This window comes from Jaculus jaculus, chromosome 5 (assembly GCF_020740685.1).
Source record: "Jaculus jaculus isolate mJacJac1 chromosome 5, mJacJac1.mat.Y.cur, whole genome shotgun sequence".
Classification (NCBI taxonomy): Eukaryota; Metazoa; Chordata; class Mammalia; order Rodentia; family Dipodidae; genus Jaculus; species Jaculus jaculus.
Window position 1 is genome coordinate 140280333 of NC_059106.1, and position 15327 is coordinate 140295659.

The 15327-nt window shown below is 35.9% G+C and overlaps 1 protein-coding gene across 1 annotated transcript in view; it reads right to left on the reverse strand.

Moving 5' to 3' along the window:
* The window catches only part of Lipi (lipase I), a gene marked incomplete at its 5' end in the record, with an annotated part of 46815 nt that overhangs the window by 17377 nt on the left and 14111 nt on the right, over positions 1–15327 (reverse strand). The window contains 5 exons of the mRNA XM_045149186.1: positions 1963–2130; positions 3228–3317; positions 5433–5534; positions 7628–7736; positions 10283–10492. Of these exons, the coding sequence (XP_045005121.1) occupies positions 1963–2130; positions 3228–3317; positions 5433–5534; positions 7628–7736; positions 10283–10492 (679 nt within the window). The remainder of the gene's footprint in view (positions 1–1962; positions 2131–3227; positions 3318–5432; positions 5535–7627; positions 7737–10282; positions 10493–15327) is intronic.

Consider the following 15327-nt stretch of genomic DNA (forward strand, 5'->3'; position numbering starts at 1 on the left):
ATAGTAAATTCATAATTCTACTCATAATTCTTCTTAGTAAGTTTACTAGAGTAAATTGATCGTATAGAGCTTGAATATGTAAATTAACTCCATGAGCACAGACCCTGAATCCACTTATACATATGGATTTGCTATGCTTGTGTATCCATTATATATAAACATATAAACACTATAGAGTTCTTGCATGCATCCTATGTACTGCATATATTTTACATGTGTACATATATGTGCAAAGAATGATAAATATGTGAAGGATTTTTTTTTTTTGCTCACATCTCCAAAGTTTTGAATTTCAATATAGAAGAAAGAATACTTCATTGAAAATTCAGTTTTTTTAAAATTGTTTTTCAAGGTGGGGTTTTGCTCTATCCCAGGCTGACCTAGAATTCACTATGTAGTTTCATGCTGGCCTCAAACTCATGGTGATCCTCTTACCTCAGTCACCTGAATGCTGGGATTAAAGGCATGTGCCACCACACCTGGCTAAAATTCAGAGTTTTAAAAATATATTATTTGCAAGGAGGAGAGAGAGAGAGAGAGAGAGAATGAATAAGTGTTTCAGGGCCTCTTTCCATTGAAAACAAACTAGATGCATGTGCCACTTTGTACATCTGGCTTTACCTGGGTACTGAGGAATCAAATCTGGCCATCAGGCTTTGTAGACAAACACCTTTGACCACTGAGCAATCTCTCCATACCAAAAATTCAGTTTTAATTCTAATTTCAACTTATATTCTTTAAAAAATATCTTTATTTATTTCTTTGCAAGCAGAGAGCGACAGACGAGAAAGAAAGAGAGAGAGAGAATATGAATGGGCATGCCAGGGCCTCCACCTGCTACAAACTCCAGATGCATGTGGCACTGTGTTTCTGGCTGTACATGGGTATTGGGGAATTGAACTCTGGTCCTTAGGTTTTTCATGGAAGTGCCTTAACCACACAGAAATATCTCTAGTCCTTTAACTTATATTCTTAACCACTAAGCCATCTCTCCAGCCCTTAACTTATGTTCTTAAGCAATGCATATATTCACTTTGAACTATATGTAGAAAACCAACACCATCAAAAAAACAAGCTTTAAAGGGAGTCTGAAAGAAATGAATCCCTATTTGATATCTTCTGGGCAGAGGGGGTTTGTGAGAATATGGACTTTGCAAAGCTTTCATAGTGCAGACCTCATACAGAGATTCTCCATGTGTAATGAATGCTGCCGAATAAAACTAGCTGCGTTCTGCTTGGTGCAGCCTGTGTAACCACTTTTTATTCCTAGAGCCCATTTGGCTTTAGAACATCTTTGCATTGCACTAACTATATGTTGACATGCTTGTGGCATGCTAAAGTCTTTTCTATGGAAAACACTAGCCAAGCAGTATCTCCTGAGAGTCTTCCCAGTTCTAAAATTCATTTTTATGTGGATTCTTTTTTAAAATTTTGCCTATACTTTCCACTGATTGGCTTTTGTTTTCAGAAGTTGCTATTAGCACTTACCAGGGTTTGCTGACTTAGAAGGTTTGAGCCCATTGTGACTCATGAACACTTACTGATAGTGAATGAAAAGCTAGCTGTTGTTCACAACCCTTCACTTGCCCTTAAGACTCCTCATTAAAGAAAAATTATTAGTGCTACAAATAATGGAGAAGTTTATTTCTCTCAAGTGGAAACCTAGTTGAACCATGGCTAGAGCCTTTTGTATATCAAGAACAAACATTGTGATGAGGCATCAGAAGTCTTCAACAACATTAAACACAGGAAGACAGTTGATCATGTTTCTCTCACCAACTTTTTAAAAAGGAAACATTTACTAAAGGAATATTTACTTTGATTCTATCACTTCCCCAAAGGTTTTTTTTTTTCATAAATTAACAGGTATATATGAAGCATAGTTTAGCTTCTAGCATCAAAGACTGCTGTATTATATTATTTTCTAAAAATAATTATAGTAACTATAACAATTGGTCTTACCTAGCATAGGACATGAGGTTTTCTGAAATGTTCCACAGTTCACACATAAACTCTTCTTGTAATTTTTGTAAGAACCACAAGGGAATGAAATGAAATTGCAGTTTGTTTGCAAAGCTGCCAAGTACAAGTGAATGGCCCTTTGGTGCTCACACTTAAAATATTCTGTTCCTTAGGGGTGAGAAAGCAAGCAAAGAACTATAGATATGTCAAACCAAGTTCAAATGAATTGGAGGAAAAAAATATAAAGATTAAGTTCTGGTAAATTCTGTGCTCCCTATACATACAAACGTATTGACTGCAATACAGTTATAGCTTGAGTTATCAAAGCAGTACAATTGTAAACAAATTTTGCATGTTTTTTCACAGATCAGTAAGATATAAATTAATAAATATACACATATGTATAAATTCAATAATTTAATAGCCCACCAAAGCATAATGCTAGTCTACTTACTAATTAGCATGCATGTCTTTCCCTTCTGATTCTATACCCTTAAGATGTTAACCCAATGTTGGTGTTGACTATGGAAGCAGATGACATTAAAACTTTCTTAGTTCCCTTTTCTTTCCAACATCTCATATTCTTTTCGCTTGGCTCAAACTTCCCCAGCTTCATTGACATTTAGCTGTGTGTTTCTTTCTTTCTTTCTTTCTTTCTTTCTTTCTTTCTTTTTTTTTTTTTTAGCTGTTATTTATTTATTTATTTGAGAGAGAGAGAGATAGAGAGAGAGAGAGTTGATGGCAACTTGGAAGGTGGAGCCTTGTGGAAGGAGGTATATTATGGGGCATAGATTTATAGGTGTTATAGCCAGTGCCCACACAAATGAGTTTTTTTTTTTTTTTTCAAGGTAGACGCTCGCTCTAGCCCAGGCTGACCTGGTATTCATTATGTAATCTCAGGGTGGCCTTGAACTCATAGTGATCCTCCTGCTTCTGCCTCCTGAGTGCTGGGATTAAAGGTGTGCCCACCAGTCCTGGCTTCAACAGAGTTTTGTTCACTCTTTTGCTGTTGTTTGCCACCTGCTGTGGCAGAGACAATATCTAATTTCTGCTCATGCCATGTTTCCACTTGGCATCATGGAGCTTCCTCTCAAGACTATAAGCCAAAATAAATCCTACTCTCCCATCAGCTGCTTTTGGCCAGGTGTTTTGACCCAGAAATGCTAAGATAACGACAACATCATGATATAAAACTCATGTTCTAGCATACTATTGACACATTGTTTTGATCCCATGGACTTTTTAGAGAAATGCTATTAATATACCAGAAAAAACTGTTTTAGGACATCCAGGTTGTGTTTTTCCTCCATTTGGATAAAAATCTATGTGTCCCAATGGTTCTTGAATACCTAAACCTATGAAGAAAAACAAGCAAGAATCACAAAATATATAGAACCAGCTCAATTATATTAATATAAAACAAAACCTTCTATAAAATCCATTGACCCATTACTCTATATATTTTGAATATAAAACAATTTAAAAGAAACTTTCTGTTGTTTTGTCCTTCTCACCTTCCTTATCCTTTTCCTTTCTTCCTCCTCTTAAACAGAACTCCATGCTATATCCCAAACTAATTATGAATTTACCAGGCAGGGTGCCTAAGCTAGTCTCAACCTCACAGTAATCCCCTTGCTTCAGCCTCTCAAGTGCTAGGATTACAGGTACAAGGTAGCACATTTTGTCTTTTTCAAAATAGGAAGTGTCCTAGCTTTAGTTATTCAAATACGTGTTTCATGAAAACTATAGTTCATTAACTTAATATAATTATGTTACCAGCTTACCATTGGCCAATTAGATTATTTTTTTTGTACTATGAGTACATAACTAAAACAAAGGACAGCAAAAATCCTTGTAATTAAGATGTTTCTTGTTGGATGAAAGTATAATAAACAAATAAAAGTACAATATGTCAGCCAGTTATGGTCATGCACATCTTTAATACCAGAACTGGGGAGGCACAGGTAGGAGGATCACCGTGAGTTCGAGACCAGCCTGGGTCTACAAGCCAACCTGAACTAGAGTTAGACCCTGCCTTGAAAAAATTTATAATACATCAGATGACTATCAGTCTATGGAGAAAAAAAAAATCACTGGAATAGGGGGACAGAAGACAACCAGCAAAGGTGGTACTCGTGCTTTTAAATAGTTTGGCTGGAGAATTTCTCACTGGAGAGTTGGAGTTGTACAAAGACTAGAAAGGTAGGACACACAGAACCAAATGGATGTATGTGAGCAGCCTTGGGGTATTTACAGAGATAGCGTGGCTAAAACATAACACGCGAGAGGCACAGTCAGAAGGCAAAAATTCAGTTTGTAGAAAGCCTTTTAGGTCAGCAGGATGCTTGGTTTTCATTTTGGATGATGTTGCGTTGGGATTGTTGATGTTAGATTCACTCAAGAGCACAGTCTATGAAGCATGCTGCCTGCCTCTGCCAAAGCAGCCTGGGCCAGGGTGGCGTGCAGCATGCAAGTGTGCAGCTATTACGTATGGGCTTCTGTAAACCTCTAGATCTATGGGGCACTGGTGACATTTAAAATTCTGAGTCCATCACCAATTAGCAGCATATAACCAAGTAGGGCAATACAAATTATAAAGGGTATCACATTTAGAAATAAAATCTTGCTGCTAAGTAAGATGGAAATGCTTTGGCTTTGAGTATAAGAAACTTCTTATTCAGTACTATAATCCATAAGATATTAGAGAGACATGTGATCACTGAACACATTCTCCATGGGCCACAGAATGGAGGTGTTCAGCATATACAGAACGACAAAAGCCAACTTCAGTGATGACCTCATTTAAAGTCCCCAGATTCCAAGGAAGCACCAGACAATCCCTGTTTATATTCCACAATCTACTCAGTTTGGGGATTAGAGCAAAGAATGTCAGTCTTCTAAGTATGATGAGCCATCTCTTCAGCTCTAAGATTTCAGTTTTTTTTTCTTCTGGTTTTTTGAGGTAGGGACTCACTCTAGCCCAGGCTGACCTGGAATTCACTTTGTAGTCTCAGGGTGGCCTCAAACTCATGGCGATACTCTTACCTCAGCCTCCTGAATGCTGGGATTAAAGGAGTCCACCACCACGCCCTGCTTAAAATTTCTTTCTTTCTTTCTCTTTTTTTTTTTTTGAGGTGTGGTCTCAATGTAGCCCAGGCTGACCTGGAATTCACTCTGGAGTCTCAATGTGGCCTCAACTCATGGTGATCCTCCTACCTGTGCCTCCTGAGTGCTGGGATTAAAGGCGTGGGCCACCATGCCCAACTAAAATTTCATTTTTTATAATAACATTACTCTTCTTGAAAATTGAAGAGAACAAAGATGAGGCAAATGTTATTTGGCAATGAAAATCAGCAACAACAAACATTAAGCTGAAGAAATTTTACCTACAACCCAACTTCAAACATCTTGCTTAGCATCTACATTTCATATTTTGTTCTTACATGACTAAATCCTAAGACAGCTTTTACCTTCAGCATCAGAATGAATGATATCCACAAACTTTGCATCAGTATAATCTAGTCTGCTATTTGGTGGTGTTCCAGAAAATTTTGGCCCAGCAGGGTCAAGACCTGCATTGTGAGAAAAAAAACCATCAATGTAGTCAGGTTTTACTACATTATTGTATTATATGCTTAATGTTATTATGAATCATAAACAAAATATGTATTTATAATTTCAGTTTAACCTCTTCAAACATGTCCAAAGGTAAATTAAATTTTGTAAATAGCAAAGACCTTCATGATGTGAATACTTTTTGTCAACTTTGATGTCAAATGGTGTTTGGACATTGTTCCATATCTTAAATTCAAAACAAAAGTTCTAGACTTATGATCTATTTGAAGTGTATCCAAGAAAGGGGGCAGAAAATTCAGCTTCTAGAGGAAAAATCAGTGATATTTTAAAGATAATTTAAGGGGCTAGAGAGATGGCTTAGCAGTTAAGCACTTGCCTGTAAAGCCTAAGGACCCTGGTTCGAGGCTCGATTCTCCAGGACCCACTTTAGCCAGATGCACAAGGTGGCGAATGCATCTGGAGTTTGCAGTGGCTGGAGGCCCTGGTGTGCCTATTCTCTCTCTCTGCCTCTTTCTCTGTCTGTTACTTTCAAATAAATAAATAAAAATAAATGAGAAAGATAATTTAACAATAAAATATATGTGTTCACTTCAGGTCCTTCTATTATTACTATTTTATTTATCTCATTTGTCTGGCAAGCCTACCTCTCTCCTACTGTCAAATTTCTGACATGGAGTCTCCATGTTTTTTAGCCTTTTAAAGACTGATTGCTGCCTGGTATGGGGAGTCAGTAACTACAGGTAAGAAAACCCACATGTCCATACAAGTTATTTCTCTTCTCCTTCTCCTTTTCTCCTCCTCCTCCTCTTCCTCCTTCTTTTCGAGGAAGGGTCTTGCTTTAGCCCAGGCTAACCTGGAATTCACTATGTAGACTCAGGCTGGTTTCAAACTCACAGCAATCCTCCTACTTCTGCCTTCCCAGTGCTGGGATTACAGGTGTGCACCACCACGCCTGCCAAATTATTTCACTTCTTTTTTGAAATTTCACTAAGGACCACAAATTTATCAGCCTTGTGTGGTTACTGAGTTTTCTGAATGCAGTAATATAATAATGGGATATGAGGGAAGCAGGAAGCCAGAATACTTTAAGTTTATGTATCCACTCCTGATACATGAATATTCAAGTAAGATGTTTAAGGAAATTAAAATACATTATAGCTGCAGTCTTTGCCAATTAATAATGTAGTTTTTATTATTGGTCTAAATTTTCCCATGTAGCCTCACAAAGTCTTGAAATTTATACAGAGCTATAGAAATAGACCTTTTCCTTATATGTCCATCTTAATAACATATGCTGTGTGTAGAACCAAGGAAGGCTTTACATTCTAGAAATAAAAACCAATATTTGAACTTAATTTGTAGTCAAAAATAAAGGCAAATTTGAATATAGAAAAAAATAGTTGTTCATGTGTAATTTCTATTGCTTAAGTATTGTAACTGTATGATTTAAAAATATTTTTATTTATTTATTTGAAAGAGAAAGAGCTTGATAGAAATACATACACACACACATACATACACACACACACAGACACACACACACATATATATATGGAGAGAGAGAGAGAGAGAGAGAGAAGAGAGAGAGAGAGAATGACAATGGTCATGCCAGGGCTTCTAGACATTGCAAACTCCAGACACATGCATCACCTTGTGCATCTGGCTTTATGAGGTCCTGGAGAATCAAATCTGAGTCCTTTGGCTTTGCAGGCAAATGCCTTAACTGCTAAGCCATCTCTCCAGCCCCTGTCAGATTTTAAAATATTTTTTTTTGTTTATTTTTATTTACTTATTTGAAAGTGACAGACAGAGAAAGAGGCAGGGAGAGAGAGAGAGAGAGAGAGAGAGAGAGAATGGACATGCCAGGGCTTCCAGCCACTGCAAACGAACTCCAGACTCATGTGCTTCCTTGTGCATCTGGCTAACGTGGGTCCTGGGGAATGGAGCCTTGAACCGGGGTCCTTAGGCTTCACAGGCAAATGCTTAACCACTAAGCCATCTCTCCAGCCCCCTGTCAGATTTTAAATGGGATAATGTCTGGTGGTTAAAGCTGGGCTATAACAAAAATTTTATTAAAATGTATCTTTACCTGTTATTCTTCCTATTTGGCCACTAAATTTTTTTCCAACAAAGCCACTCACATGAGCACCTAAACTCATGCCTATAAAATGAAAACTGTCGAGAGATGCTCCATGACTCTGTAATTGAAAACATAGTGTACTAATTTTCATTTTGGATAGTTATGAATTGTGCTTCATATATCAATACTCTAAAATTCATTATCGATTCTAGTTTAACCCATTTCTGCAACATAGAAAAGAGGACTTTATAATTTTGTTCTATTATGTCATGAAGTATCTGAATTTTCTCCACTAATTTTTGCTAAAATCATTAAATTACTAATGAATTTAAAAACTTAACCACTTATTATGTAAAAGACATGTTCAAAATAGTATATAATTATCAAAACATTTAATCATGAAATAATAACACATGATTCTGTGCATACTTTATGTTAGATACTTTAATATGTGTTTTATAATTTTCAAATTTATTATTTCCATTTTTCCTATGAGTTACTCATTTCTATTTTATTTTCTAAAACTGTTCCTTTCATCTATTTAATAGTAAATAAATAATATCCAGTGAATTTCCGTACTATCAAGGAGGTGAAGAGATTAAAATTTTGCACAAAACTACATATAAAGAAGATAGGTTTCAAGTTACTTTCATCTGAATGTTTGTTATCCCTCAAACTAATATTCTGAAATGCTCACCCTTGAGGGCAAGCTTTGGCTAAGGGGATTCTGTCATGCACTTGGAGCATTAAAGAGTGGCTTTAGTGCTCTGGTAAGGAAGGCACCAACCATCTTTACCAGAGTCTGCTGAGACCTTGCTCTTGTAATTCTCAGCTTATGTAACTGTGATAGATAAATTCAGAGTTTCTAAATTGTATCAATTGAATTTTATTAAAACAGTTCAAGTCAGGTGTGGCAGCTGCCACCTATAATCCTACCACTTAAGTTACAGAAATAGGAGTGACCAACCTGGTAGACAAGCAGTTCCAGGTCAACCTAGTGAGACCCTACCAAAAAAAAAAAAAAAAAAAAAGAGCAGCTCAAATGGATCAAGACCCAGGCCAGATCCATTTGGTTATAAATTGTATGCTTAAACAGCCTTTGTTTTCTCTGGATTGTGGCAAAACTTTTAGCACAACTGATAAGATTGTAAAATTATTCTTACTTTTGAGGTGATAAAATGGAGTCCATGGAGTTTAAATATTTTCTCTTATCACAGGCTGGGTATAATGGAAAATAATCTCTAAGGACAAGGTATGAATAGCCCCTAGATTCAGGGAGGGGGCATTAGGATTTTATGAGAGGTGGATTTTTTCAGCCACCATCTCAGAGAGCTAATAAGAGACTGGTGTGCAGACCCTGGTCCCGACTACCCCATGACACGTCTGAAAGCTTAGAAAAGTTATAGAACATTTGCTACCATTGAAAAGCTGGACTCACATTATACTATCCCAGCACAAGGTAGTAATGTTTTCAATTTCCTCAGAGCAATGCCCTAAAACTCAGACCATTCTCTGAACTTCAGAAAGACTATCTTTTTTTTTTTTAAATCTTTACTCCTATAAATCCTTTGCAAGTAGAGGGGTTATTTTGAAATTTTACCTTATGCTATCATTTGTTCCTAAAATTCTACTTCATATTTTTCACATTTGAGGTCCATGCTAAAGATGACTATAACTAGAAAAAATCATTTATTCATCTTTATAGACAGTATCACCTCTGAGTCAATTGTTACCTCTACCTTTCTATAAGAATTGTCTGATTTTTCCCTAAATTTGGAGATCTGAAAATGTTACTAAAAATTGATTTTGTTAAATAAATACTGTTACCTTTGGTTAAACACATACATTTATACACATATGCAGATAAATATATCTTCTATGCTAATATTGATATGAACGCCATGAAATTATGTTATCTGAAATATATAAATAAACATAGCACCAATGGACAAAGTGAGTGGTCAAATTTGCGTAGGTGACAGTGGTAGATTTGGCTTTGACTTCTCCAGTCTACTCCCACTCATTTTACGCGATGTTCTTTGTATTTGGTATGCTTGCTCAATTTAGTACAGGTTTAGAAGTCTAACACAATAGAAATGTGACTTTTAAGCCCAAGAAGGCCCCACAAATCAAATATAATCCTTTCTTCTCTCAAGTACCCATCACTATCACTTCTCAGGACAGATGTGGACCCCCAGAAGGGTTGACCTAGTAAACAAGAATCATTCAAAACACAGACCCAGAATGGGAATGAACTTATTTGATCCATCTCAACCTTAAGCAATCACAAGTAGAAATGAAGTCTTCATTCAATGACGTGGTGTTTCCCAAGTGGCTCTCCCCTCATGCTTACCAATTTACATTTGACTATAAACATATTTGCCATAGCTTAGAAATCTTAGAAAAGATACATAGAGAATATAATGACTATACAGTTAATTTCCTCTGCCCACCTATGATCACTACTTCATTCTGAATTCAGGATCTTGGAGTTTAAAATTTTTAGAATGATTTGAATAAATAAGTGTGTCAAACTTATTTAAATAAATAAGTACATCAAAGAAATAATTTCAAATTCTTATGAAAAAAAGTATAGTAGTAGTACATAGTAGTTTTATATAACATGCTTTAAATTGTATGATGCATTGAAAATTTCAGACTTACCACAAGATTTATAATGGACTTACTCAAGATGTCAGCAACCACTCTGGTGTTTTTAACTGCTCGATTGTAAATAAAAGTTGTAGCACCCTGGCTCCAATCTACTACAATTACATTCATGTCTTCTTCCATCAACAGAGTGCTTTGAAACTTCTGAAGCCATGTAGGGGTGGAACCTGTTGGTCTGTATCCATGAATAATCCAAGCAGTTTTCTTTTGAGTATTGAAATTGATATTAAGTGTGTTATTTTGGTCAAACAATGGCTCAGCACAGTGTATATTTTTCCTGGAGTACATCAACAGTATTACCTTTAATCTGGGTCTAAACAAATCTACAAAGGAATCCTTTATATTTAGCTTAGAGAATTCAAGGCATGTTTTTTTATTCTCTGAAATTAAAAAAGAAAATAAATCAAGTGGACCATTGGAATGATATTGAATTCTTATTACTATTACACAAAAGAATTGAACTTGAAAAGTAGAGGAACTCCATTTTGTTAGCACATTAATATAATTTACTGAACAACTGAAATGTTTAAAAAATATGTGTCATGAAAGCAGAAAGATGGTTATGATGGGAGAAGGGGAGAGGAAAGGGGGAAGAGAAAAATTTTGTTTGTAAACACCATAATGAAACTCAATTCTATGTATGCTAACAGAAGTAATTTAAAAAATAGAAAGAGACTTTCTAAACATTGTAATAAAAATTAAATGGGATTGGTTAAAATTAAGAAATATTTTGCTAAAAAATAGAAGATAGGGCTGGAGAGATAGCTTAGCGGTTAAGGCGCTTGCCTGCGAAGCCTAAGGATCCACCTTCTGCTCTCCAGATCCCATATAAGCCAGACTCACGAAGGTGAGGCAAGTGCAAGGTTGCATATGCCCACTAGGTGGCAAAAGCATCTGGAGTTTGATTTCAGTGGCTGAGGACCAGGGGCACCTATTCTCTCTCTCTCTCTCTCTCTCTCTCTCTCTGTTTCTAAAATAAAAAAAAGAAAAAATAGAAAATAACAAATGTGACTGAAATATCAATGAAGTGGTAAGCATACAAATAAATGTAGATAAGCTGATTATGAACTTTAACAAAATCTTTACAGAAGACTATTTATATGTGAATAATAAACAACAGAGGAAAACACATTTACCTCACAGTTTGTCAAGTGGATACAAATCAAAACAATAAGGGGTCATTTTCCCTAGCTGACTGACAATAAAAACTCATTTCCTTCTATTGCTTTCCTATAATCCTTGAGTTTGAGAAGCTGAGGAAAAAGGATCTGAAGCTCAATTAGCCTTGTCTACATAGCAAGGACCTGTTCAAGATAGTACAAGTGTAAATTTTCATGTACACAAATCTGAGAGTGTAGAAGGGCACAACATTGGTTTGAAATACGGTATGTATGTGCATATCTTGGATATGTATATTATATACACATAATCTTGAAAATATGTCTTTTTTCTGAGAGCCACATCAATGAAATAAACATCTTGTAATAATTACAAAGATATTAAACTCAGGATTATGTATAATGGCACAAAAATCTATCTAGTATCCACTTATCTATCATTCCACTCAGCCATTTATCTACCTAGTCTAGAAAAATCAAGAGCAGAAAGTAAAATAAGAAAGTCAAAATAATGCTACCTTTATGTTTTATTCTTCATAGATTTTCAAAATTAAAATTTTTCATAAGCAAATGGTTCTATTTTTTTATGAAATGAATGTTGATATTGTTTCTCAAACTTTAGTAAGATGATTTAAGAAAGGCATTTGTCAGTGCATATGAAAAACTGATGAAAGGGTCAGTAAACTTCATCTTAGTAATTCCACTCTAAGAGTCTATCCCAGTACTACAGGAAAACAGAAAAAAAAAATAACTGAAAAATATTATTTTAATATTGGACATAAAAATGTTTATAATAATTCTAATTTTAAAGTATTGTCACAGTTACTCAGAGGAAGCAAAAGGAGGAAGGCAATGAGGGCAATCTCAGACCTACACTGTATTCCCTGTCTTCCCAAACTGACATTGAGATATACTTAGAAGAGTTAAGATTTTGAAACTGCATGTATCTTAATTAATAGAGAATAAGGAAGTGAAGAGGAGAAAAATTGAATCATGGTGGTTCTAAGTATTCCCTATGCTGGTCAAACTGAATAGAATCATGACCCTGAACTTCACCTCAAACCTAAAACTTTCTAGAGCATCCTCACTTAAGATGCAAGAAGATTCTCATTTCAAAAAACAGGAGCTGGAAGTTATTAAGAGAAAATTTATTGAGGACAAAAAGCAATAACAGAAATGATAAATTGCATGTGGCTGATAAGTACTCCCTTACCTAAGCTCACGCAGGCAGCCATAATTAAGCTCAGTATCACCCCCCCCCCACCACATCATCAAAGTAAAAATGGTACTAGTTGAGTTTTTGTAGTTGCTAATGGGAGGGGTTATAATCAACATACAAAAGCCCAGCATGGTGGTTCATGCCTTTAATCCCAGCACTCAGGAGGCAGAGGTAGGAGGATCATGGTGAGTTTGAGACCACCCTGAAACTACATAGTCTTGCTAGAGCGAGACTCTACCTTGAAAAAAAAAAACACAAATAGAAAAAAACATTATGTACACATATGAAAATTGTTAATAAAAATAAAATAAAATAAAAATATGACCTAGGCTGAGCATGTAGCTCAGTTGGCAATGTGCTTGTCTAATATGCACAAAGCCATGGGTTTGCTCTCTAACATCATATAAAGTAGGAACTATTCCAGTATTATGGAGGTGGAGGGAGAGGGTCAGAAGGTCAAGGTCATCCTCAGCTACAGAGCTGTCTCAAAACAACAACAAAACAAACAAACCAGCATTAAATGAATTAAAAATAAGTATTAGGAGTAGAGAGATGGCTTAGTGGCTAAGCATTTGCCTGTAAAGGCCAAAGATCCTGGTTAAGGTGCTTGCCTGAAAAGCCAAAGGACCCAAGTTCGATTCCTCAGAACCCATATAAGCCAGATGCACAAGGTGGCACATGCGTCTGGAGTTTGTTTGCAGTGGCTGGAGGCCCTGGTGCACCCATTCTCTCTCTCTCTCTCTGCCTCTTTGTCTGTCTCTCTCAAATAAACACATAAAAATAAACAACGATAGAAATAAGTATCATAGTTGAGGAAAAGCAAAAATGCAATTGAGTTAGATGACCTCTCTGTATACATGAGCTTGCTGTGCAAACCTGAAGAACTGAGTTTGCATTGCCGGTATCAGCATAGTGGCTACTGCTTGTAATCCCAGCACGCAGAAGAGGGACACAGGCAGATTCACAGGACAAGCTGGCTAGCTAGACCAGCAGAACTGGTAAATCTCAGGTGCAGTGAGAGTTCCTGTCTCAAAAGGTGGAGAGCAATTGAGGAAGATCCCCAACATTGAGCTCTGGCCTCCACACTCACATGCACATGCACATGCAGGTGTGCCTACACGCACACACATGTTTACACATATACAAGAGCACACCCTATAATATACACACAAAATGCTATAAAATATTGAAAGTTCCTCTTCTTATATTAGAAAGAAAAGGTATTAAAATTATGAAGAGAGCATAATTATAGAATGGAATATGATAATATGAATAAAATTGTTATTTTTCCTTGGTGGAGGGGAAGTGAGGGTAAAGGAGAGGACAGAAGCTGTAATAAGTAATAATAATAATAATGATTTCCTTAATAATAATTAAGGAAATGATTGAATATCAGGGTTTACAAACTGAACAGGCTCATTAAAATGTAGAGAAAAATCAGTTAATTATACTCACGAGCAGGTTTGGATTTTGTTGAAAGATTAAAATATCCTAAAAACAACAAGGCAGAAAAGACAGGCTACAAACAAAGTAATGACAACTTCATTTTTTAACTGAAAACTAACTAATGAAACAATACACGAGACAGAAAAAGCATAATGAATAAGTGGAATGGTTTTAAGCTTAATAATTTTATTCCTTTTCTGAAAGACACATTCCCAAATCATATGTTACATTTGTTATTATAATTTTTTAATTTAAAATGTTGGACTTACTAGAAATAAGATTCATAGAAACTTCCACTATACAAAGATTAAAAGTCGGGGTTGGAGCGATGGCTTAGCAGTCAAGGCATTTGTCTGCAAAGCCAAAGGACCCAAGTTCAATTACCCAGGACCCAGGTAAGCCAGATACACAAGGTGGTGCATGTGTCTGGAGCTCGTTTGAGTGGCTAGAGGCTCTGACACACCCATTCTCTCTCCCTGCCTCTTTTTCTCTTTCAAATAAATGAATACAGATGAAGGAAATATTTTAAAAAGATTGATTGTGAGTGGAATCATTGATTTAAGTGTTATAAACCAGGTAACACAAAAAATTAAGTTATTCTTACATGTCTAATTTTTGCTAATAGGAATAATGTAGGTTAGAAGTAATAGAAAAGTCCTTAATTGAAGGAATTACAAGATGTCCATTTTAACTCCAAACATAGATAAGAGATTTAAATGGCACAGAAAACAAAATGTTAACTGCTATACCATGTAAAACAGAACACATACATTTCTTTACACTAGAAAACATACAAGCATGGAGACTGAAAAGATGGCTCAGTAGTTAAAAGCACGTGTTTGCAAAGCCTGCTGGCCAGGCTTCAATTCCCAAACTACTCACATAAGCCATGCACAAAAAGTGGCACAAGTATTTGGTGTTTGTTTCAGCAGCAAGAGGCCTTGGTGAGCATGGGTGCGTGTGCACGTGCACGCACACATACACACTCACACACACACACAAATACAAATTAAAAAAATATATAAAATTATAACAGTGTATCTATAAAAAGACAAAAAATTAAAAAGAGAATACCTAAACTAGAAAGCAAAATAATGAAATTACAATAAACACATATATGTCCTGTAAGCAGTTATATAACTATAAAAACTAGGCTGTCAAAAAGGCAAATTAAAAAAATATAAAGGCAAATTTCAAGCTGGGTATGTGGCTCATCCAGTTAAACCCAGTACTAAGGAGGCTTAAGTAGGAAGATT